Genomic DNA, 24,275 nt, shown 5'->3' with positions numbered 1-24,275 from the left:
GGAATAAAAGGGCATCTGGGTGAGCCAAATATGCACAGAAGGAGCAGTAGGATGTGGCATTGTGTCAGGATGAGCTGCAGAAGGGTAACATATGAGGGAGGAGGATGTTTTTCAGAACTTTCTGCCTCCTGCACCTGACACCTGCATCCGAGTTTAGTAATGCTGCTTACTCAAAGGTTAAAATCTCATCTTTCTGGTAAATTGCAAAGGTATAGTCACTTTCGAAGTACACAGTACAAATATGATACAAATATTTAAACTATATGATGCATTACCTATTCAACAAAACTGTATGAATAAGGCTWRAAATGACTTATATACTTTCTAAATATAGCATAATCAACTTATAAAATGACTAACTATAAGATTTCACCCTCCTTATAACTGTAAAATACATATTTGTATGTTTAGTGTTAGAAAAAATGTGCACAGGGCTTCCTGAACTCGTTAGGAACTTGCCTTTCATCTCATATTAATTTTGTCCGTCTATGACAAACAGAAGGTTTTTTGTTTAAAATCTATGAATTATATTAGATTAATGGCTAGAAATCGATCTTTGACTGTGCTACCGTGATGAAACCACTCTCTTCTGCAGCACTACGATGTCAGCGGCTGTGATTTATAATTTGAATGTTATTTATTTTACATAATTTGCACAACATTTCACAACTTTGTTACAGCTGTATTTTCCAGCCCCAGTTTAAACATATCAAATCAAACTTTATTTGTCACATGCGCCGAATACAACAAGTTTAGACTTTACCATGAAATGCTTACTTACAAGCCCTTAACCAACAGTGCAGTTCAAGAAGAGTTAACCCTAAATGAAATGTGGTCCCGTGTGGCTCAGTTGGTAGAGCATGGCGCTTGCAACGCCAGGGTTGTGGGTTCATTCCCCACGGGGGGACCAGGATGAATATGTATGAACTTTCCAATTTGTAAGTCGCTCTGGATAAGAGCGTCTGCTAAATGACTTAAATGTAAATGTAAAATGTATGAAGCAAATGTAAGTTTGGTTATTACTTTGTGTCAAAATAACTGAAATTATGTCTTTAGGGGCAGTCAATAAAAAAATTAAACAGCCAGAAGATGGTAGACATTATTTTTATGTTAAAAAGTTCAATAAAACAATGTTGGAAAATATTTGTTTCATTTGGTTTTGTATTCAGTTAGCACAGTATTAATTAATTCCTATGATCTCATTGTAGAATTGAAAAGAAATTGATATTTATAGATATTTTCTATAAATCGTGCAGCCCTAACACACACACACACACACACACACACACACACACACAGAATATATCTATAATCAAGTCAAACACACCTCAGTTAAATAGGTCAGGAAATTCTCTGGGTTGTCAAATGCCCATATACAAAACGTGTTATTTTGGCTTGACCGCATGCTGTGTAATTTATGAGTAGTAACTGGCAGGAAAACAATGCATTTACACCCAAATACACTGCAACGTGTGTTTCGCCTGTTTTAAAACTGGTGATATTACTGGAGTGTAGTAGCCTCGCAGACAGGGGTTGACATTTTGGGAATATGGGTAGAGAATGTCATACCAGGGGTATCTTAGTAGTTGTAGCTCAATAGGATTAAGAAGGCAAGAAGAAACCTGCTCTGCAGTACCATATCCTAACTTGAGACTGACTTCAAGATGGAATCCGCGCCACTGTTTGTGGTCGAAACTGAGCTGAGGTGCATTGAGCAGTGTAGTAAAAAATCAAAACAGCTCATATTCTGCTGTTCTATCGCGTGTACAATGATTTCAAAGCGGGAAAGAACCCGTGTTTGTTGTTTGCAGTAGGGTCGTTCCACCAATTCGGTGCCTTTCAAGAGGTGTAACTTGGCCCCAAAAAACGTTCATGTCACGTCTACTCCCGCTCCCCGCTCCGGCGGTCTACTAACCACCGGTCCTGGCAACCCATCGTTATGCACACCTGCACAACCATCATTATGCACACCTGCGTCTCATCATCAGTCACACCTGGACTTCATTACTCCCTTGATTACTTACTCTTTTGTTATCAGTCATCAGGTAGTATTGTTTATGTTTCCATGTCAGACATTTCTCTTGGAATTTGTACCGTTCCATGTTCATTATTATAAAACTCACTAACTGCACCTGCTTTGTGACTCCCTGCGTCTACGTTACAGTTTCATTTCATAACAATTGAACATTCTGTCAAAAAGAGCACATTTTCGAATTCATAAAAAAGACTAGCCTATAGTAGTGCCAAATAAGGTAACAGGGTTGACGACTTCATCTTAAAACCGCCATACATGAAAGCTTGTTGTTTGCAACAGTGAATGGCAGTTGAAAGCAAGCGGCACAAAAAAATTGTCATTGTTAAAACATTTCTAGCCTGTCTATCTATGGGTAACAGTGTTAACCTCGACCCACTCAGTTTTCCACCACAAAACACCAGAAAATGGCCAAAAGAGTAGGATCAGCTCACATGCTTTTACACTGCTTTGACTATTAGATGTTCAATGTTTCTTTAGAAAAACATTTTTTTTAAAGGAATAGTTTCACCACATTAAAACAAGAGTTCAGTTCACGTAACAGGCTTGACTTTAAAATGAGGGACAGACGTAAGTGAATCGCTAATCTCATGAAATAAATCATCTTCAGAAATGACTGTCAAAGCAACAACATAACTAGGACTTTACAATGATGGTGAAACTAGGAGAAATGTTGGGGTTAAGTAGGTTAACATCTTCATAGATGTCACAGAGGTTGCACAGAGGGACATGTCAAAATGCAGAAGTCTTTATTCATATAAAAAAATCKGATTTATTGAATTCTCCATGTGGTCTATATTAAAAGGCACTGCATTTAATATAACAGGCTTTTGAAATACAATATTGTTGAACAATTTCAACTTAAAATATCAAAGGGACACAMATTTAACTATTTTAGTTGTTGTTGTAATATCCCAAATGGATTACTAGTTGTCTAGTCTGTGTTTCATAAATGTGCAAAGAGTATAAAAATTGGCATTTATATCAGGAATGGGCAACTTGTTCTCATTCTGAGAAATATGTTCTTAACCAGGTAGGCTACTTGATTTCAATATCTTAAAGTGAACMGGCTATGTTGTTCAAACAGTTGGAGCCGGACATGAGGGTATATTCATAAAAGTTCAACTTTTCTGCCTTGTTCGCAAGCAAGTAGATCCAAGTTGGCTAGACTTTAAATATAATGATTAGCTGGCTACTCACTAGCATGTGGGCTTGTGCTTGAGAGATTGTTTGAGACTAGTGTTCATTTTCTACAACGCCTGCTATAAGAAGTTGTTAATTATTAGTGAATGTGCATTGTGCATGGTTCTGGTACAATTTGTAACAAAAATATGATTTTCATAGGCAGACTTGAAAGCCAGACCAGTGAACCACCCTTGCTGTCTCTGCCTGGCCGGTTCCCCTCTCTCCACTGGGATTCTCTGCCTCTAACCCTATTACAGGGGCTGAGTCACTGGCTTACTGGTGCTCTTTCATGCCGTCCCTGAGTGCGTCACTTGAGTGGGTGAGTTACTGACGTGATCTTCCTGTCTGGGTTGGCGCCCCCCCCTTGTTGCTGCTGTGGGGAATCTTTGTGGCTATACTCGGCCTTTCTCAGGATTGTAAGTTGGTGGTTGAAAGATATCCCTTCTAGTGGTTTGTGGGGGCTGGCTTTGGCCAAAGTGGGTGGGGTTAATCCTTCCTGTTTGCCCTGTCCGGGGGTTCTTCTGATGGGGCCACAGTGTCTCCTGACCCCTCCTGTCTCAGCCTCCAGTATTTATGCTGCAGTAAGTTTATGTGTCGGGGGCTAGGGTCAGTGTTATACCTGGAGTACTTCTCCTATCTTATCCAGTGTCCTGTGGTGAATTTAAGTATGCTCCTCTCTAATTCTCTCGTTCTCTCTTTCTTCTCTCCTCTCGGAGAACCTGAGCCCTAGGACCATACGTCACCGGCAAACCGGGCATTGATGACTCCTTGCTGTCCCCAGTCCGCCTGGCCTTGCTGCTATTCCAGTTTCAGCTGTTCTGCCTCGGTTATGGAACCCCTACCTGTCCCAGACCTGCTGTTTTCAACTCTTAATGACGGCTATGAAAAGCCAACTGATATTTATTCCTGATTATTATTTGACCATGCTTGTCATTTATGAACATTTTGAAAATCTTGGCTCTCTCTAATTCTCTCCTTCTCTCTTTCTTCTCTCTCTCGGGAGGACCTGAGCCCTAGGACCATACGTCACGCCAAACCGGCATGATGACTCCTGCTGTCCCCAGTCCGCCTGGCCTTGCTGCTATTCCAGTTTCAGCTGTTCTGCCTGCGGTTATGGAACCCCTACCTGTCCCAGACCTGCTGTTTTCAACTCTTAATGATCGGCTATGAAAAGCCAACTGATATTTATTCCTGATATTATTTGACCATGCTTGCATTTATGAACATTTTGAAAATCTTGGCTCTCTCTAATTCTCTCTTTCTTTCTCTCTCTCGAGGACCTGAGCCCTAGGACCATACGTCAGACTACCGGGCATGATGACTCCTTGTTCCCCAGTCCCCACCTGGCCTTGCTGCTATTCCAGTTTCAACTGTTCTGCCTGCGGTTATGGAACCCCACCTGTCCCAGACCTGCTATTTTCAAACTCTTAATGATCGGCTATGAAAAGCCAACTTGAAAATTATTCATGATTATTATTTGACCATGCTTGTCACTTATGAATATTTTGAACATCTTGGCATAGTTTCTGTTATAATCTCCCACCGGCACAGCCAGAAGAGGACTGGCCACACCCTCATAGCCTGGTTCCTCTCTAGGTTTCTTCCTAGGTTTTGCCTTTCTAGGGAGTTTTTCCTAGCCACCGTGCTTCTACACCTGCATTGCTTGCTGTGTTTGGGGGTTTAGGCTGGGTTTCTGTACAGCACTTCAGATATAGCTGATGTACGAAGGGCTATATAAAATAAACTTGATTGATGATTGATTGATTGATTTTTGCAAAATAGCAGGTTAAACTATTTTGACAAAATAATTAAATTATTACTTTGTCTTATTGTTGTGGAAGGCTTATATTTAGCCTAGGTATAATTTCACATGCAGTGTATTGACCTTAAATTGTGTAACAAAGCTTATTTAGAGAAATCTAGATATATATCGTGAATAGCACAAAAGTTTGAAAAACATTGAGATATGATTTTTAGGCCATATCGACCAGCCCTAGTTTGAGTTAGTTTGGGCAAAACACTAATTTGACCCTCTATGGAAAGGCGAGTCTCCCACGAACACGTAAATGTTGATGTTTTGCTCTAGGATGCCCACTAGCCTCACAAGACTCGTCTGAAGGTAGCCCGGTATCAGTAAAAAAAAAAAAGGAAGTATACAGTGCATTCAGGAAAGTATTCATACCCCTTGACTTTTTCCAAATTTTGTTACGTTACTGCCTTATTCTAAAAATGATTAAATTAATGTTTTCCCTCATCAACCTATACACAAATCAAATCGTATGTCACATGCGCCGAATACAACAGTGAAATGCTTACTTACAAGCCATTAACCAACAATGCAGTTTTAAGAAAATACTTYTTTTTTTTTAAGTAAGAGATAAGAAAAACAAATAATTAAACAGCAGCAGTAAATAACAAGAGCGGTGCTATATGCAAGGGTACCGGTTCAGGGTCAATGTGCCAATGTGCGGGGGCACTGGTGTCGAGGTAGTTGAGGTAATTATGTACATGCAGGTAGGGTTATTAAAGTGGCTATGCATAGATGATAAGAGAGTAGCAGCAGCGTTGGAGGGGTGCAAATAGTCTGGATAGCCATTTGATTAGATGTTCAGGAGTATTATGGCTTAGGGRTAGAAGCTGTTTAGAAGCCTCTTGGACCTAGACTTGGCGCTCTAGTACCGCTTGCCGTACGGTAGCAGAGAGAACCGTCTATGACTAGGGTGGCTAAAGTCTTTGACAATTTTTGGGGCCTTCCTCTGACACCGCCTGGTATAGAGGTCCTGGATTGCAGGAAGCTTGGCCCCGGTGATGTACTGGGCCGTACGCACTACCCTCTGTCGTGCCTTGAGGTCGGAGGCCGAGCAGTTGCCATACCAGGCAGTGATGCAACCGTCAGGATGCTCTCGATGGTGCAGCTGTAAAACCTTTTGAGGATTTGAGGACCCATGCCAAATCTTTTCAGTCTCCTGAGGGGGAAAAGATTTTGTTGTGCCCTCTTCACAACTGTCTCGAAGCTCTCAACCTGCTCCACTACAGCCCCTTTAATTAGAATGGGGGCGTGCTCAGTCCTCCTTTTCCTGTAGTCCACAATCATCTCCTTTGTCTTGATCACGTTGGGGGGGAGGTTGTACCACACTGTCAGGTCTCTGACCTCCTCCATATAAGCTGTCTCATCGTCGGTGATCAGGCCTATCACTGTTGTATCATCAGCAGACTTAATGATGGTGTTGGAGTTGTGCCGGGCCGGGCCGTGCAGTCATGAGTGAACAGGGAGTACAGAAGGCGACTGAGCACGCACCCCTGAGGGGCCCACGTGTTGAGGATCAGCTTGGCGGATGTGTTGTTACCAACCCTTACCACCAGGGGACAGCCTGTCAAGAAGTCTAGGATCCAGTTGCAGAGGGAGTCTCAACGTCAACGGTGAAGAGGCGACTCCGGGATGCTGGCCTTCTAGGCAGAGTTGCAAAGAAAAAGCCATATCTCAGACTGGCCAATCAAAATAAAAGATTAAGATGGGCAAAATAACAGACACTGGACAGAGGAACTCTGCCTAGAAGGCCAGCTTCCCGGAGTCGCCTCTTCACTGTTGACGTTGAGACTGATGTTTTGCGGGTACTATTAAATGAAGCTGCCAGTTGAGGACTTGTGAGGTGTCTGTTTCTCAAACTAGACACTCTAATGTACTTGTCCTCTTGCTCAGTTGTGCACCGGGGCCTCCCACTCCTCTTTCTATTCTGGTGAGATACAGTTTGCATTGTTCTGTGAAGGAGTAGTTCACAGTGTTGTACCAGATCTTCAGTTTCTTGGAAATTTCTCACATTGAACAGCCTTCATTTCTCAGAACAAGAATAACGTTTCAGAAGAAAGTTCTTAGTTTCTGGCCAATTTGAGCCTGTAACCGAACCCACAAATGCTGATGCTCCAGATACTCAACTAGTCTAAAGAAGACCAGTTGTATTACTTCTTTAATCAGGACAACAGTTTTCAGCTGTGCTAACATAATTGCAAAATGGTTTTCTAATGATCAATTAGCCTTTTAAAATGATAAACTTGGATTAGCTAACACAACGTGCCATTGGAACACAGGAGTGATGGTTGCTGATAATGGGCTTCTGTACGCCTATGTAGAAATTCCATAATAAAATCTGCCGTTTCCAGCTACAATAGTCATTTAGGAGTGGCATTTGAATGTTTTTTCCTTTTTTTATCAACATGTGACTTGTTTCAGGAAACTAGGTCTACTGTCCGTCGCGGGTCACTACTTCGCAGGAGAGCCATGAACTTAACCTTCTTTTTTTTTTTTTATCAAAATAATTTTTGGGGCAGAAATGCCTTCTGGAACGTGTGAACTTTCATGTGCCTTAATAACAAACTTGTATGCCATCTGTAAATATGAATAAAATTGTTAAATTACAAGTCTAGTTGATTTAGCCACAGAAAAAGACGCTAGCCATTCCCGCTAGCCATAATTGGCTGAGATAATGAGTGGGCTGGACATGCCGAGAGATTCATTCGGATTGGTCTGCCATATATAGCACRCTTCTGTCTATTTGAGCTGGTCATTAATCCAGTCTAACGAGGCTTTAAAAATATATATATTGCATTGTAGATCTGCATAAGTGTTGCTCTCCACTTTCTGGAGGACCGAGTTTTGAAATCAGTGGAATTCAAGTATGATAGCCAAGGAGATGGAGAAAACACTCTGGATTACATCTTCAAACTAAAGATAACCATCGCATCCAAGACAGAGGGAGAAGCATTCATCCATGTATACAGGTAAGAGTAGCAAACTTTTCAGATATTATACATTTCAAATTTTGTCTGAAAGTCATTTTCATTGCAAGTTAAAGCTTACTGTTAGCTGGCTGGCTCACTAGATAACGTTACGTGTATGATCTGTGTCGTAATATTATTAATATCTAAAAAAACATTTGCATTGGTAATTATAGCCTAATGTTAACTAGCTAGCTAACATTGAACCTAGTTGGTTAGCTTTAGCTACCTGCAGATTCATGCATGGTAAATGATATCATACATTGGGATTAAGATTCATTATTTAGCTAGCTTACTAGCTAAACAATGAAGCTAAACATGTTTAAACAAAAGACTCCACTATGCAAGTAACCATTTCACTGTAACGTTTACACCTTTTGCATGTTGTGCATGTGACAAATAAACTTTGATTCAATTTGATATGGTGTATGTTTACCAAAGACGGTAATGTGAAGAACAACATGACCTGCACCAAAGTCAGATTAAGGATATAGGCCAAGGACTAGACACAGTGTATTTTTACTACTACATTTTGCTACTACTTTCACCACTTTTAGTCTTGAAATCTTAGGTTGTTTACTACATTAATGTATTCACTCTGTTTAGCACATACCCTCACATGTGAATCCTTAAAGAGATGAATGGGGCTAACATGCTGACCAGACCGGACACGTCGCGTGCGCGAGCATTGCAAAATAAATGTAGAAATCCATGTTATTCAATTATTGCACCCACACTGCTCGCGCGCGCCAACCAGCGTCTGCATTACCAAGGGCTAAAATAGAAGTCATTCCTATTTCTGACGCAGATCGCGCTGCAAGTCCTGCCTCTCCCATCTCCTCATTGGTTTATAGAAGCAGGTACCCACGTGCCATCTCCTCAATGGTTATACCCACGTGGGTGATTGAAAGAAACTGTTTTGCCGGTTGTCGTGGTAATACTATCAAAGTGTAGATGAGATCACCATATAAGTTCAAAGATGAAAAAGCCTGGAAGGAGGAGATGTGGACTAGAAACGATTCGGTTGACCGTTTTATGTGTGGATTAATTGTTGGAGTAGAGGACCTTGTGCATTTCAGGTAAAATAACAACTCAATGTTTATATCCCAGGACAAATTAGCTAGCAACAGCAAGCTAGCTAAATGGGACAAATTAGCTAGCAAGTGCAAGCTAACTAGCTAAATTGCCATAGATGTTTAATGCTTTTCGACCTGTCCCCAAATTAATATCATTGGTTCAGAGTTTGTTTTGATATTTTAACCTGCGTGTCGTGATCGCGTTTGGTGTAGGGGGACAAAATACATTTGTGCACGATGGTGCACGCGCGCAGCCGGTTTATGTTCCGTGTAAGGCTTAAGAGGGTGTGAACGATGCTGAATGGGTGTAGACAAAGAAGAGCTCTCCAGTAGGTGCACCAAAATATTCAGTGTACGATATACAATTTTCTATTATGCTGCATAGGTGGTGAGTCACAAATATATTTTCCAATAACCAAAAATCTTATATTTTCAGCTGTTTGAGGCTGGTGTACAAAACCGAAAGTAAATGACACAAAAACRAAACTTAAGAACGGGAAGCATAGCGCACATAGATCTACCGCTTCTTAGCCTTTCTAGCCCAGGGGTTCCGCTAGCGGAACACCCACAACATTCCGCTGAAAAGGCAGCGCGCGAAATTCAAAAATATTTTTTTGAAATATGTAACTTTCACACATTAACAAGTCCAATACAGCAAATGAAAGAGAAACATCTTGTTAATCTACCCATTGTGTCTGATTTTTAAAATGTTTTACAGCGAAAACACAACATATATTTATGTTAGATCACCACCAAATCCAAAAAACACACAGCCATTTTTCCCAGACAAAGATAGAGTCACAAAAGCAGAAATAGAGATAAAATGTATCACTAACCTTTGATAATCTTCATCAGATGACACTCATAAGACATCATGTTACACAAAACATTTATGTTTTGTTCGTTAATGTGCCTATTTATATCCACAAATCTCGGTTTACATTGGCGCCATGTTCAGAAATGCCTCCAAAATATCCGGAGTAATTACAGAGAGCCACGTCAAATAACAGAAATACTCATCATAAACTTTGATGAAAGATACATGTTTTACATATAATTAAAGATACACTTGTTCTTAATGCAACCGCTGTCAGATGTTTTAAAAACTTTACGGAAAAAGCATGCCATGCAATAATCTGAGACGGCGCTCAGAAATACACAACATTTCTCCGCCATGTTGGAGTCAACAGAAATACGAAATTACATCATAAATATTCCCTTACCTTTGATGATCTTTMATCAGAATGCAGTGCCAGGAATCCTAGTTCCACAATAAATCGTTGTTTTGTTCGATAATGTCCATTACTAGTGTCCAATTAGCTACTTTTGCTAGCACGTTTAGTTCACATGTCCAAACGCTGGCGCCGGTCCAGGCGAACTCAGACGAAAACTTCCAAAAGTTATATTCCAGTCGAATAAACTGGTCAAATTAAGTAGAGAATCAATCTTCAGGATGTTATCATATATATCCAATAACGTTCCAACCGGAGCATTCGTTTTTGTCTAGAGTAATGGCCATATCATGACTAGTGCGCGTGACCAGGAACTAGCATTCTGCCAGACCACTGACTCAAATAGCTGCCATCCGGCCCCACATCACACTAGAGGCTTCATTCCATGTTCTACTGACTGTTGACATCTAGTGGAAGGCGTAAGATCCATATCTTACTGGGATGTGAATAGACGATGAGWTTAACATCAACCAGCCCCAGAATTTCCACTTCCTGTTTGGAAGTTTGCCTGCCATATGAGTTCTGTTATACTCACAGACATAATTCAAACAGTTTTAGAAACTTCAGGGTGTTTTCTATCCAATAGTAATAATAATATGCATATATTAGCATCTGGGACAGAGTAGGAGGCAGTTCACTATGGGCACACGATTCATCCAAAGTGAAAATGCTGCCCCCTATCCCTAAAAAGTTAGACTTGCTTTCAATGAGAATTACACATTTCTATGTGAATTTGGTTGGGTAGCCACAAAAGTGACATATTACACATTTAAGCTCCATTTCTCAATGTCAACCTCTTGCCCTTTATCCCTAGTTCCTRCATCAGATATCTCCAATCCTCAAGGGTCACAGTGCATGTTGGTTTTCATCCTGAACTTTTAACCAGCCACTGATTTCGTCCCAAAAAATCCTCAATCAGTAACATTGGTGTATAAATAAGATCTAAGGTTCAGGGAGAACAGAAAAACAGCAGCACTGTGTGTAGCCTAACTCAAGGCCCTGAGGTGTGAGACAGACTCCTATGGACCAGAGTATGGTATGACTCTGATAGTGACTGCTGCGGAGTCAGTTTACTGACTGAACCAGAGGGTGTGATCCATCCCTGAGCCCTTGTTCTATGCACAGTCCTACACGTCTTCAGCTCACCACTAGCCAACTATAATAACATCCTATTGTTTCAGCCAGACCTCAGGGACCCAGTGGAGTGTATTTGTGTGTGTGTGTGTGTGTGTGTGTGTGTGTGTGTGTGTGTGTGTGTGTGTGTGTGTGTGTGTGTGTGTGTGTGTGTGTAAGAAGAATATGTTAACTGTTACCTGTTAACTGTTAAAAGGCTTAAAAGGCTACGCTAAGCTAAGTCATCTATACTCAACGTTGTTTCAAAATGTCCAGGCGAATGCCCACATACACATGTGCACACAGACACACACAGAGAGTGTAGAGCTCTGACAGAGCACGACCCTAGCTCAGGGGTCGTGGTTGAGTAAGAGCTCCAGACCAACACAGAGACTTTCACTGCTGGGTGTCAGATGGTTCACACTGGACTGCTATGGACAGAGAGCTGGCAGCTGTTCACCCCCCCACCACATATACACACACACCCACAAATGTGTGTCTCCCTAGCAGAACTCAAGGCCATACAGAAACTCAGAGTGGTCATAACCATAACATGGATGACCATTGCAGTGCTGGTCAGATTGTAGTAACCCTGAAGATGACATGCCAAAAGTGTTTCTCAAATTTCACCAGAACCATAAACTAATGAGCTATGGCATCTGCTTCTATATACTCTAAAGAAGCATTTCCCAGATGCTTTTATCTAAACAAAAGCAATGTTTCTTCAATTTATACCRACCATCTAAAGCTCCCTCTCCCTGTTTTCTATCCAATATGGCGTGATTGGCTATCTGTGTTCTCTGTGAGGTCAGAGTGAAGTTAAGTCAAGGAGAGCTCTTATCGAGGCTCCGGGAATGAGAAATGTCCTGGGCTACATCCCAAATGGCTATTCCCTATATAGTATTAGTGCACTATGTAGGGAATAGGTTGTCATTTGGGTCACAGACCTGCACTCAAAGATGTAATGTTAAAGCTGCTACAGCCAGCCAGCAGACCTTAAATAGCAGTGCTCATCAGTTCTCCTCTCCCGTGATAGTAGGGTAGGGACACGGAAACACACACACACACACACAAATTAAGTGATAATGCCCAAGAAGCCGGTGTTTGGAGGAGATTGGCACAGGTGTTGTTAGGCCCGAGATGAAGTCGATGCCCACCAAACCGTGCCAATATATCCTCCAAACACCGGCTTCGAGAACATTATCACTTTTATACAACGGGTTACCAACATACTTAAATAATGATTGACAGATTTTCGTAAAAAAACGTTATTGATATGAATTTATTCATACTATTTCATCCTTCCACAAGATATAGTCCCGAAACAAATCCAGAGTTGCTACCCAAGCCGTCTGGTCGTTCATTCTATTGGTTCGGTTGCCAGAGACGCAACCCAGTCATTCAGTCTATTTGTTCTGTATCAATGGACGCGACCCAGTGCTCGTTCTAAATGTCCCATTGCCATACTGGCTGTCAGCGTTCTTATCCCTTGCTTGCCAGCTAGCCAACTACGGCGAATTTACAGTCACGTCAAACAGTGCAGACAGAATAACAACAGTAGCTGCATTTTGTTTAAGTTGTTTTGTAGTGACATTTATTTGGATACTTAATAACAATGAGCTAATGAAGCAACAATTTCGCCTGGCAAAGAAAATGTGCTCTCTCATTAGGACACTTGTTCAGAGGAGCTAGCCAACAACACAGATAACACAATCACTTCAAACTGAAGCTGGAAACTAGCTGCACTTCATTTCGTTTCACTATTTTTCAACTGACATTTCTTTGTATATACCAATAAAAATGATGCCAGCTGATTCATGATTTCGACCTACACATTCATTACTATGGAATAGTTGGAGATCGAATTTGAATATTGAAACAAGTCAGAGAGACAGACAGCGAGGATCATACAAATCTCCGCTGTTGAAAACGAAATGTTAGTCTAAAAGAAATGTGAGATAATGTCTAAATGCTTTTTATAGTGGAGATCAAATTCATAACTTCCCTGCCTGGGCTGATGAGACAGTGGATTGCGCAGTCAGATGGAACAGAGTAAATATCCATTTTAACGTCATAGATTTAGCCGGTGGTAACTTGTGGAAAAGAACACGGCTGGAATGTGCTTTTAACCAATCAGCATTCAGGATTAGACCCACCCGTTGTTATAAACTATGAACACACACACAAACAGCCATAGACATTCGCAGGCATACACCCCCCCCCTCCCATGCAGAGCTGGGATAGCTCTCTTATGCTTGGCATGTGTCCTGCTGCCCGCCAGGCCCACCCAGACATAGTGGATAACATACACACCCGCACACACACACAGGCATGCCCAGCGCTGTGTATCCATGGGGTGGGCTCAGCCACAGCTGGGAATCATTGACTGGAGCTGTTACTCAAACTCCAACACACACAGGGAACGACACGTGCATATGATGTATGAGTGTATGTGAGTGAAGAGTATAGACTCACCCATGAAGGATCCAGTGCTGCAGATGAGGCTGAAGAAGCAGCTTTCTGGAGGAAGAGTTCCACATTTACTGTAGAAGACAGTAGAACAACCAAAAGACAAATCAGATCACGGCCAACCATCAACAGACAAAGAGTGTCTCTCTGCGTGTGTGTCTAATCTGCACTTTCTCAGTTGGATAAAAGTCTGTCCTCTCCTCGACTCCTCTGTTCTCCTTTCCTCCGATAAGTGGTCGCTATATGTAGGAGGGTGTAAATTTGTTAATAGGTGACCGAAGGAGTTTGCTACTCTCCTCGATTGCCTCCTCAGGATTCTAAGGTGTATCCTACCACAGAAGAGTTTAGAAATCCTTTGAAACAACTGTGGTTTCCTCGGAGGAGAAAAGCATGCACAGACATTGAGAAATGATACGATACTTATCAATTTGTCTATAAAATGTCTAGCATAACTAGTTACATTTCTTTTGACCACTTTACACAAGATGGCGTAGCAGTCAGACGTCTTTGTCTTGTCTCGTCCCATATATCTTTTATATCTTTTTCTTCGCATTCTTTTAATATTTTTCCTAAACCTCAACTTCAAAATACTCTCCTGCAACCCGCCTCACTCAATGTGGTGGGGATCTGTTTTTTTTCCAAAAGTATTTCTATTTACCTCCGAACTACAATACCTCAACTGAAGCTAGCTAGCTAACTTGCTACCAGCTATCAGTCAGCTAACCACTGCTAGCGGTCATCAGCTAACCTTTAGCTCGGAAAGTTCTCGCCAGTTCGTACAACGCGTTTCAAGCCAGAGCATACCGAACCTATTTTTCTCTCCATATCCCCGGATTCCTACCGCAAACTCTGAACCTTTTCATCTGGATCATGGCAGCTAGCTAACTGCAACCCGGGTTGACTACTCCTGGCTAACGTTTCCGTCCCGGAGCAAGCACCAACTAGCCAGGAGCAAGCCCATGCTAGACCCATCCTGGGCCACTCCTGAAGCCCACTCCTCGGCTACAATATCCGGACCCCTTCTACTGCCGATACGGGGCACGGAACCCCGCCGATCCTTCACGACTGGAATACCGACATAATCTGCCCGAGGTTCCCAACAGGTCCCTCAGGTGCGACGTCCCCTGAAGGCCCATTCTGCTAACCGCGGCCTGCTAGCTATCTAGAGCATATTGGACTGTTAGCTGATCCACCGGCCAGTTTCTTGGACCACTATACCCATTTTGCCAATTGGACTTGGACCCCTCTGCTACTTGGAACCCTACTAATTCCACAACTGGTCTATCGACGTCACAACACAAGGAGGCAAAAACAGACTTTCCCACATCGCGACGTCCCTCTAAGGCCCTTATGCTAGCTTGCTAGCCCGAGCTTGCTAACTGTCTGAATAGCCGTGTCCCCAGCCAGCCCAACCACTCACTGGACCGATTCGATCACCCGGCTACGCATGCCTCTCCGTAATATCAATATGCCCTGTTCATTACTGTCCTGGTTAGTGATTACTGTCTTATTTCACTGTAGAGCCTCTAGCCCTGCTCAATATGCTTTAACCAACCATATTGTTCCACCTCCCACATATGCGATGACATCACCTGGTTTAAACGTCTCTAGAGACTAGATCTCTCTCTTCATTACTCAATGCCTAGGTTTACTTCCAATGTACTCTCTTCCTACCATACCTTTGTCTGTACATTATGCCTTGAATCTATGCTATAGTGCCCAGAAACCTGCTCCCTTTACTCTCTGTTCCGAACGTGCTAGACGGCCAGTTCTTATAGCCTTTAGCCATACCCTTATCCTACATCTCCTCTGTTCCTCTGGTGATGTAGAGGTTAATCCAGGTCCTGCAGTGCTTAGCTCCACTCCTACTCCCCAGGTGCTCTCATTTGTTGACTTCTGTAACCGTAAAAGCCTTGGTTTCATGCATGTTAACATTAGAAGCCTACTCCCTAAGTTTGCTTTATTCACTGCTTTAGCACACTCTGCCAACCCGGATGTCTTAGCCGTGTCTGAATCCTGGCTTAGGAAAACCCTCAAAAACCCAGAAATTTCCATCCTTAACTATAACATTTTCAGACTAGATAGAACTGCAGAGATAGCCTGCAGAGTTCAATCTTACTATCCAGGTCTGTACCAAAACAATTTGAGCTCTGTACCAAAAAATTCACCTTTCCAGAAACAAGTCTCTCACCGTTGCTATAGACCCCCCTCTGCCCCCAGCTGTGCCCTGGACACCATATGTGAATTGATTGCCCCCCATCTATCTTCTGAGCTCGTGCTGCTAGGTGACCTAAACTGGAACATGCTTAACACCCCGGCCATCCTACAATCTAAGCTTGACGCCCTCAATCTCACACAAATKATCTATGAACCTACCAAGTACAACCCCARATCCGTAAACACGGGCACCCTCATAGATATCATCCTAACTAACTCGCCCTCCAAATACACCTCTGCTGTTTTCAACCAAGATCTCAGCAATTACTGCCTCATTGCCTGCACTGTCAAACGCTCCCTAAAACACTCCCTAAAACAGGCCTTTCTAATCGACCTGGCCGGGGTATCCTGTAATGACATTGACCTCATCCCGTCAGTAGAGGATGCCTGGTTATTCTTTAAAAGTGCCTTCCTCACCATCTTAAATAAGCATGCTCCATTCAAAAAATTTAGAACCAAGAATAGATATAGCCCTTGGTTTACTCCAGACCTGTCTGCCCTTGACCAGCACAAAAACATCCTGTGGCATACTGCATTAGCATCAAATAACCACCACGATATGCAACTTTTCAGGGAAGTTAGAAACCAATATACACAGGCAGTTTGAAAAGCTAGCCTTAGCTTTCCTAACAGAAATTTGCATCCTGTAGTACAAACTCAAAAAAGTTCTGGGACACTAAAGTCCATGGAGAATAAGAGCACCTCCAGCTGCCCACTGCACTGAGGCTAGGAAACACTGTCACCACCGATAAATCCACAATAATTGAGAATTTCAATAAGCATTCTTCTCTGGCTGGCCATGCTTTCCACATGGCTATCCTTTCCACATGGCTATCCCTACCCCGGGTCAACAGCCCTGCGCTCCCCACAGCAACTCGCCCAAACCTCCCCCACTTCTCCTTCACCCAAATCCAGATAGCTGATGTTCTGAAAGAGCTGCAAATTCTGGACCCCTACAAATCAGCTGGGCTAGACAATCTGGACCTTCTCTTTCTAAAATGATCTGCCGAAATTGTTGCAACCCCTATTACAAGCCTGTTCAACCACTCTTTCGTATCGTCTGAGATTCCCATAGATTGGAAAGCTGCCGCGGTCACCCCCCTCTTCAAAGGGGGAGACACTCTAGACCCAAACTGCTACAGACCTACAGTGGGCTCCAAAATTACTGGCACCCCTGACTGGCAATGCACAAACAATACTTAAAAAAATATAAACAATATAATTATAGAAATAAACTCAAAATACCAACATGTGAGAAATACTGTACTTTATTAATGTTTCAATGGAACCAACCACAATCATTCAATTAATACATTTAACCAAAATCATGGTTTCGTAATTATTGGCACTCCTCATTTAGTACTTAGTGCAACCACCTCTGGCAAGGATAACAGCATGGAGTCTTTTCTTGTAATGTTTGACAAAGTTAAGGAACACATTTGGAGGGATTTTGGACCATTCCTCTATGCAGATCCTTTCAAGATCCTTCACATTCTTGGGTTTGCGCTTATCAACTGCCCTCTTCCACTCAGCCCACAGGTTTTCGATTGGATTAAAGTCCGGCGACTGAGATGGCCATGGCAGAACATTGATTTTGTTGTCACAGAACCATTTCTGTGTGGATTTTGAGGTATGTTTCGGGTCATTGTCTTGTTGGAAAGTCCACCTACTGCCAAGTCCTAGCCTTCTGGCTGAGGCAACCAGATTGTCAGCCAAAATTGCCTGATACTTGGTAGAATTCATTATGCCATCAATCTTAACCAGTGCCCCTGGACCTCTGGAATTAAAACAGCCCCAAAACATCACTGGGTATGAGATGTGCCTCTCCTTGTATGCATCTCTGTTTCGACGCCAAACATGCCGATGCTGTATCTGACCAAAATGTTCAATTTTGGTCTCATCTGACCAGAGCACCTTCTTCCAGTCATAATTTAAATGACGTTTGGGAAACTCCAAGCGCTTGCGTCTGTGTCTTGTGGTCAGAAAGGGCTTTCTTCTGGCAACCCTTCCAAAGAGCCTGTGGATGTGGAGGTGGCGTCTGATGGTGCTTTTTGAAACCTGGTGGCCCCAAGACGCCACCAAGGCCTGCAATTCTTTCACAGTGATATCTTTTGAATTTTCTAATAATTGCCCTGACAGTGCTCAGTGGTATATTCAATCGTTTGTGGATCTTCTTGTAGCCATTACCAGATTTATGAAGGTCTATGACCATCTGTCTCTTTTGAACTGCTAGTTCTTTTGTTTTCTTCATGGTGTTGGATGACAGCGGGATATTGCATGTGTGTTACCTAATTTTTATACCCTAGTGAAACAGGAAGTGATGTAATGGCACAATATAGTTCCTTAAGACTAGATACACTTAAATAAGTGGAATTTAATTTGTGGTTTAATTTTGGTAGATGTTATTTACAATAATCTTTAAGGGTGCCATTCATTGTGAAACCCTGATTTGGAGGACATTGATTTTTAATTAAATCAATAAATTATTTTGGTTGGTTCCATTGAAACATTAATAAAGAACAGTATTTCTCACATGTTGGTATTTTGAGTTTATCTCAAAAATTATATTGTTTATATTTGTTTAGGCATTGTTTGTGCATTGCCAGTCAGGGGTGCCAGTAATTTTGGAGCCCACTGTATATCTATCCTACCCTGCCTTTCTAAGGTCTTTGAAAGCCAAGTTAACAAACAGATTACCGACCATTTCGAATCTCACCGTACCTTCTCCGCTATGCAATCTGGTTTCAGAGCTGGTCATGGGTGCACCTCAGCCACGCTCAAGGTCCTAAACGATATCATAACCGCCATCGATAAGAGACAACACTGTGCAGCCGTATTCATCGACCTGGCTAAGGCTTTCGACTCTGTCAATCACAACATTCTTATTGGCAGACTCAACAGCCTTGGTTTCTCAAATGATTGCCTCGCTTGGTTCTCCAACTACTTCTCCGATAGAGTTCAGTATGTCAAATCGGAGCGCCTGTTGTCCGGACCTCTGGCAGTCTCTATGGGGGTGCCACAGGGTTCAATTCTCGGGCCGACTCTCTTCTCTGTATACATCAATGATGTCGCTCTCGCTGCTGGTGATTCTTTGATCCACCTCTACACAGACGACACCATTCTGTATACCTCTGGCCCTTTGTTGGACACTGTGTTAACTAACCTCCAGATGAGATTCAATGCCATACAACTCTCCTTCCGTGGCTTCCAACTGCTCTTAAATGCAAGTAAAACTAAATGCATACTCTTCAACCGATCGCTGCCCGCAGTTCTGACTTAGAATATGTGGACAACTACAAATACCTAGGTGTCTGGTTAGACTGTAAACTCTCCTTCCAGACTCACATTAAACATCCCCAATCCAAAATTAAATCTAGAATCGGCTTCCTATTTCGCAACAAAGCATCCTTCACTCATGCTGCCAAACATACCCTCGTAAAACTGACCCTCCTACCGATCCTCGACTTCGGTGATGTCATTTAGAAAATAGTTTCCAACACGCTACTCAGCAAATTGGATGCAGTCTATCACAGTGCCATCCATTTTGTCACCAAAGACCAATATACTTTCCACCACTGTGACCGGTATCCTCTCGTTGGCTGGCCCTCGCTTCATACTCGTCGCCAAACCCACTGGCTCCAAGTCATCTACAAGTCTCTGCTAGGTAAAGCCACGCCTTATCTCAGCTCACTGGTCACCATAGCAGCACCCACCCGTAGCACGCGCTCCAGCAGGTATATCTCACTGGTCACCCCAAAGCCAATTCTTCCGTTGGCCCCCTCTCCTTCCAGTTCTCTGCTGCCAATGACTGAAATGAACTGCAAAAATCACTGAAGCTGGAGACTCTTACCTCCCTTACTAGCTTTAAGCACCAGCTGTTAGAGCAGCTCACAGATCACTGCACCTGTACATAGCTCACCTGTAAATAGTCCATCCAATCTACCTCATCCCCATACTGTATTTATTTATTTATCTTGCTCCTTTGCACCCCAGTATCTCAACTTGCACATTCATCCTCTGCACATCCTACCATTGTTTAATTGTTGTGTTTAATTGCTATATTGTAATTAATTTGCTACCATGGCCTATTTATTGCCTTACCTCTCTTATCCTACCTCATTTGCACACACTGTATATAGATTTTCCTATTGTATTATTGATTGTATGTTTGTTTATTCCATGTGTAACTCTGTGTTGTTGTATGTGTCGAACTGCTTTGCTTTGTCTTGGCCAGGTCGCAGTTGCAAATGAGAACTTGTTCTCAACTAGCCTACCTGGTTAAATAAAGACGAAATAAATAAAAATAAACATGTATTTTGGAATTCCATCTATGTAAACATAATTTGCCTGATGACACGCTAGCAGAGAAGGAGTCTTTTATACAAGTGCACTTGTTTCCACGTTTCCTCTCCTCCTCTCCTTGATTACGTTTAAACTTTTTCAAAAAGGAGGTGAGGACGAAGAAAAGGACACAAGTATCGAGGAAATCCAATTRAGAAAAGGCCTGAGTGATCTCCTCTGCCATGCAATAGCATTTGACCTTTCACCTACTCTTCTAGCCTGTGTTCTAGGAAAATTAAGTGAAGGAACCAGCCATTATAGGGGGGAGGCAATCAGCCATAATACCGCCCTCCTGCCTGCCTGCTTTCGAGTGTTTTTGTGTGCGTGTGTGTGTGTGTGTGTGTGTTCCTGTGTATGTGCGTGAGTGTGGCCTGTCTGCCTGGTCCTGTCTCCTGTTAACACCAATCCCTCTCAGCTGACTAGATCTCGCCACTCTGTCACACACACACACACTAAAAAGCACGCACACAAACACTCGAAGACAGACACTAAAAAGCACACACACACAAACAAACACATACAGACAGACAATAAAAAGCAAGCACACACTCAACCCTTTCTCTCATTCATAGCCAGATTGGAAAACCATTCAAGAGTAATTGCAACTTCTAGAGGCAGGATATCCTGTAAGCTTTTTCAATACCATATATTTACATTCCCCAAGTCTTTCATAGAAACCATATATTTACATTCCCTAATGGTCCTTTGATGTTCAAAGCTCTGGGAATTGGAGAGGCTAAACAAAGCACAAGTCTCTTTATTCTCTCACTCCCCCCATCTGAAAACAAACTCCTCTTTTCTGGGGAATTGACTGTGTGTGTGTTTCAAGTTTTAATGCCACGTGCACAAATACAGTGAAATGCCTTTCTTGCAAGCTCCAAACCCAACAATGCAGTAATCAATATCAATGTAGCACAAAAAAAAAACATACCTTAGAACAAAAACACACAAATAAAAAGAAGAAAAACAACGTAGTAAGAAGCTTTATACAGTGTCAGTTCCAATACCATGTTTAAAATATGCAGGGATACTGGAGTGATAGAGGTAGATTTGTATATGGGTAGGGTGACTAGGCATCAGGATATATGATAAACAGAGTAGCAGCAACATACATGATGATTGTATGTAAGTGTGTGTAGAGTCAGTATAAATGTGTGTGTGTGTGTGCATATCAGGCATGTGCAGACCTGTGCCTTCCCACCCTTTCCTGCTTCCATGGAGGAAGGCAGGAAATCTCAGCTGTCAGTTATTTTCGGAAACAGGAATTACACACAGATAGGCACACACACACACACACACACACACACACACACAGGCACACACACACACAGATAGGCACACACACACACACACACACACACACACACACACACACACACACACACACACACACACACACACACACACACACACACACACACACACACACACATATGCAGTAGGGCTAGGAATTGCCAGGGACCACACAATACGATATTATCCCAAGATTTTGGTGTCGATACGATATGTATTGCGATTCTCACGATTCTATATGTATTGCGATTCTCACAATTCTATATGTATTGCGATTCTCACAATTCTATATGTATTGCGATTCTCACAATTCTATATGTATTGCGATTCGATATTGTGATTTTATTGCGATTCGATGTTCCAAACATATTGCTCACCATATGTCTGCTGCAGAGGGACAAGAGAGAGACATGAGAAATCAAGTTCTGATCAGTCATGGAAATAAAAGTGTTGCAAAATAATTGGCTCCCTATTTAAAAAGAAGATGGAGAACAAGCTATGAAGGGAAATACTGGAGTTTTGGTGCAGGTACAGCCAACTAGAGCAAAAATAATATTGTCAAAACGATACGATATATCGTCAAAAATAATATCCCAATATGTAACTGTATACATTTTTCCCCGTCACTATTATGCAGACATGTGCACGCATATACTTTAGACACGTAATTGTGCACACGCAAACAGTTGTGTGTGACTATACACACAAACAATCACAAGTGTGCACAGTCCCTTTGAGCTTCAGTCAGTGAGTGCCAACTGGCTGGTGACTCAGGTCATGAGAAACAACAGCACCGTGTTCCTATTAGAGAGAGAGAGAAAAGGAGGAAACAAAGGGAGAAAGAATGAGAAAGAAGGAAAGAGAAAGGGGTGGTGAAGTGCAAGCGAGAGGGAAGGAGAAAAAATAACAGAGGCAGCGGCTACTCTTCCTGGGGTCAAAACAGGAAACAAAACACAAATATAATACATAAAATACATAATACAATACAATGAAAAATACATAAAAATGTCTCTTAACAGTGCACATCGTGCCGTAAGGTATTCTTTATCCGTTTTTTAAAAACCTGGTTTTATTGCTAGCTTGAGTTACCTGGGATGGCAGAGTTCCATGTAGTCATGGCTCTATTTAATACTGTGCATTTCCCCGCCTCTGTTCTGGATCTGGGGACTGTGAAGAGACCTCTGGCTGCATGTCTTGTGTGGTACTGATGAGTGTCCGAACTGTGTGCCAACTGCTTGAACAGACAGTTTTGTACCCAAACAACATCAGGGCTGCCAACTTCTGAAGAAAGCTTGGAGTGAGATTTTGTATGTGAATTTCATTGCCCCCTGACATAGATGGAAAATTGTACTGTTTTAAAGTGAATTTCCTGCAATTCTAAATATTTTTGACATGGCTTATCCGTGGAAAATAAAACAAATAAAAACCAGAGGTCAGGTCTGTTCAGGATGCTTTAAACCTTAAATTAACATTAAAAAAAGGTGACGACTTTGTTACTCTGTGATTTTTGGGGGTTGAAATTCAAAGTAAAAATGTACACTGCTCAAAAAAATAAAGGGAACACTAAAATAACACATCCTAGATCTGAATGAATGAAATATTCTTATTAAATACTTTTTTCTTTACATAGTTGAATGTGCTGACAACAAAATCACACAAAAATTATCAACGGAAATCAAATTTATCAACCCATGGAGGTCTGGATTTGGAGTCACACTCAAAATTAAAGTGGAAAACCACACCTATAGGCTGATCCAACTTTGAGTTAATGTCCTTAAAACAAGTCAAAAAGAGGCTCAGTATGTGTGTGCCTCCACGTCCTGTATGACCTCCCTACAACGCCTGGCATGCTCCTGATGAGGTGGATGTCTCCTGAGGATCTCCTCCCAGACCTGGACAAAGCATCCGCCAACTCCTGACAGTCTGTGGTGCAACGCGGCTTGGTGGATGGAGCGAGACATGATGTCCCAGATGTGCTCAATTGGATTCAGGTCTGGGGAACGGGCGGGCCAGTCCATAGCATCAATGCCTTCCTCTTGCAGGAACTGCTGACACACTCCAGCCACATGAGGTCTAGCATTGTCTTGCATTAGGAGGAAGCCAGGGCCAACCGCACCAGCATATGGCCTCACAAGGGGTCTGGGATCTCATCTCGGTACCTAATGGCAGTCAGGCTACCTCTGGCGAGCACATGAGGGCTGTGTGTGCCCCCCAAAGAAATGCCACCCCACACCATGACTGACCCACCCCAAACCGGTCATGCTGTGGAGGATGTTGCAGGCAGCAGAACGTTCTCCACGCGTCTGCAGACTCTGTCACGTCTGTCACATGTGCTCATGTGCTCAGTGTGAACCTGCTTCATCTGTGAGAAACACCAGGCGCCAGTTGCGAATTGCCAATCTTGGTTTCTCTGGCAAATGCCAATGTCCTGCACGGTGTTGGGCTGTAAGCACAACCCCCACCTGTGGATGTCGGGCCCTCATACCACCCTCATGGAGTCTGTTTCTGACCGTTTGAGCAGACACATGCACATTGTGGCCTGCT

At 42.5% G+C, this 24,275-nt stretch overlaps 1 protein-coding gene across 1 annotated transcript in view; it reads right to left on the bottom strand.

Annotated features, from left to right (window-relative positions):
• The window catches only part of LOC111978658 (transmembrane protein 150A), a 101,457-nt gene that overhangs the window by 39,886 nt on the left and 37,296 nt on the right, over positions 1-24,275 (bottom strand). Inside the window, exon 5 of the mRNA XM_024008848.2 lies at positions 13,887-13,954. Within this exon, the coding sequence (XP_023864616.1) occupies positions 13,887-13,954 (68 nt within the window). The remainder of the gene's footprint in view (positions 1-13,886; positions 13,955-24,275) is intronic.

The sequence above is a fragment of the Salvelinus sp. IW2-2015 genome, linkage group LG18 (genome assembly GCF_002910315.2).
Source record: "Salvelinus sp. IW2-2015 linkage group LG18, ASM291031v2, whole genome shotgun sequence".
Classification (NCBI taxonomy): domain Eukaryota; kingdom Metazoa; phylum Chordata; class Actinopteri; order Salmoniformes; family Salmonidae; genus Salvelinus; species Salvelinus sp. IW2-2015.
Note: the sequence above shows the minus strand (reverse complement) of the source record. Positions and strands in the feature narration are given on the sequence as shown.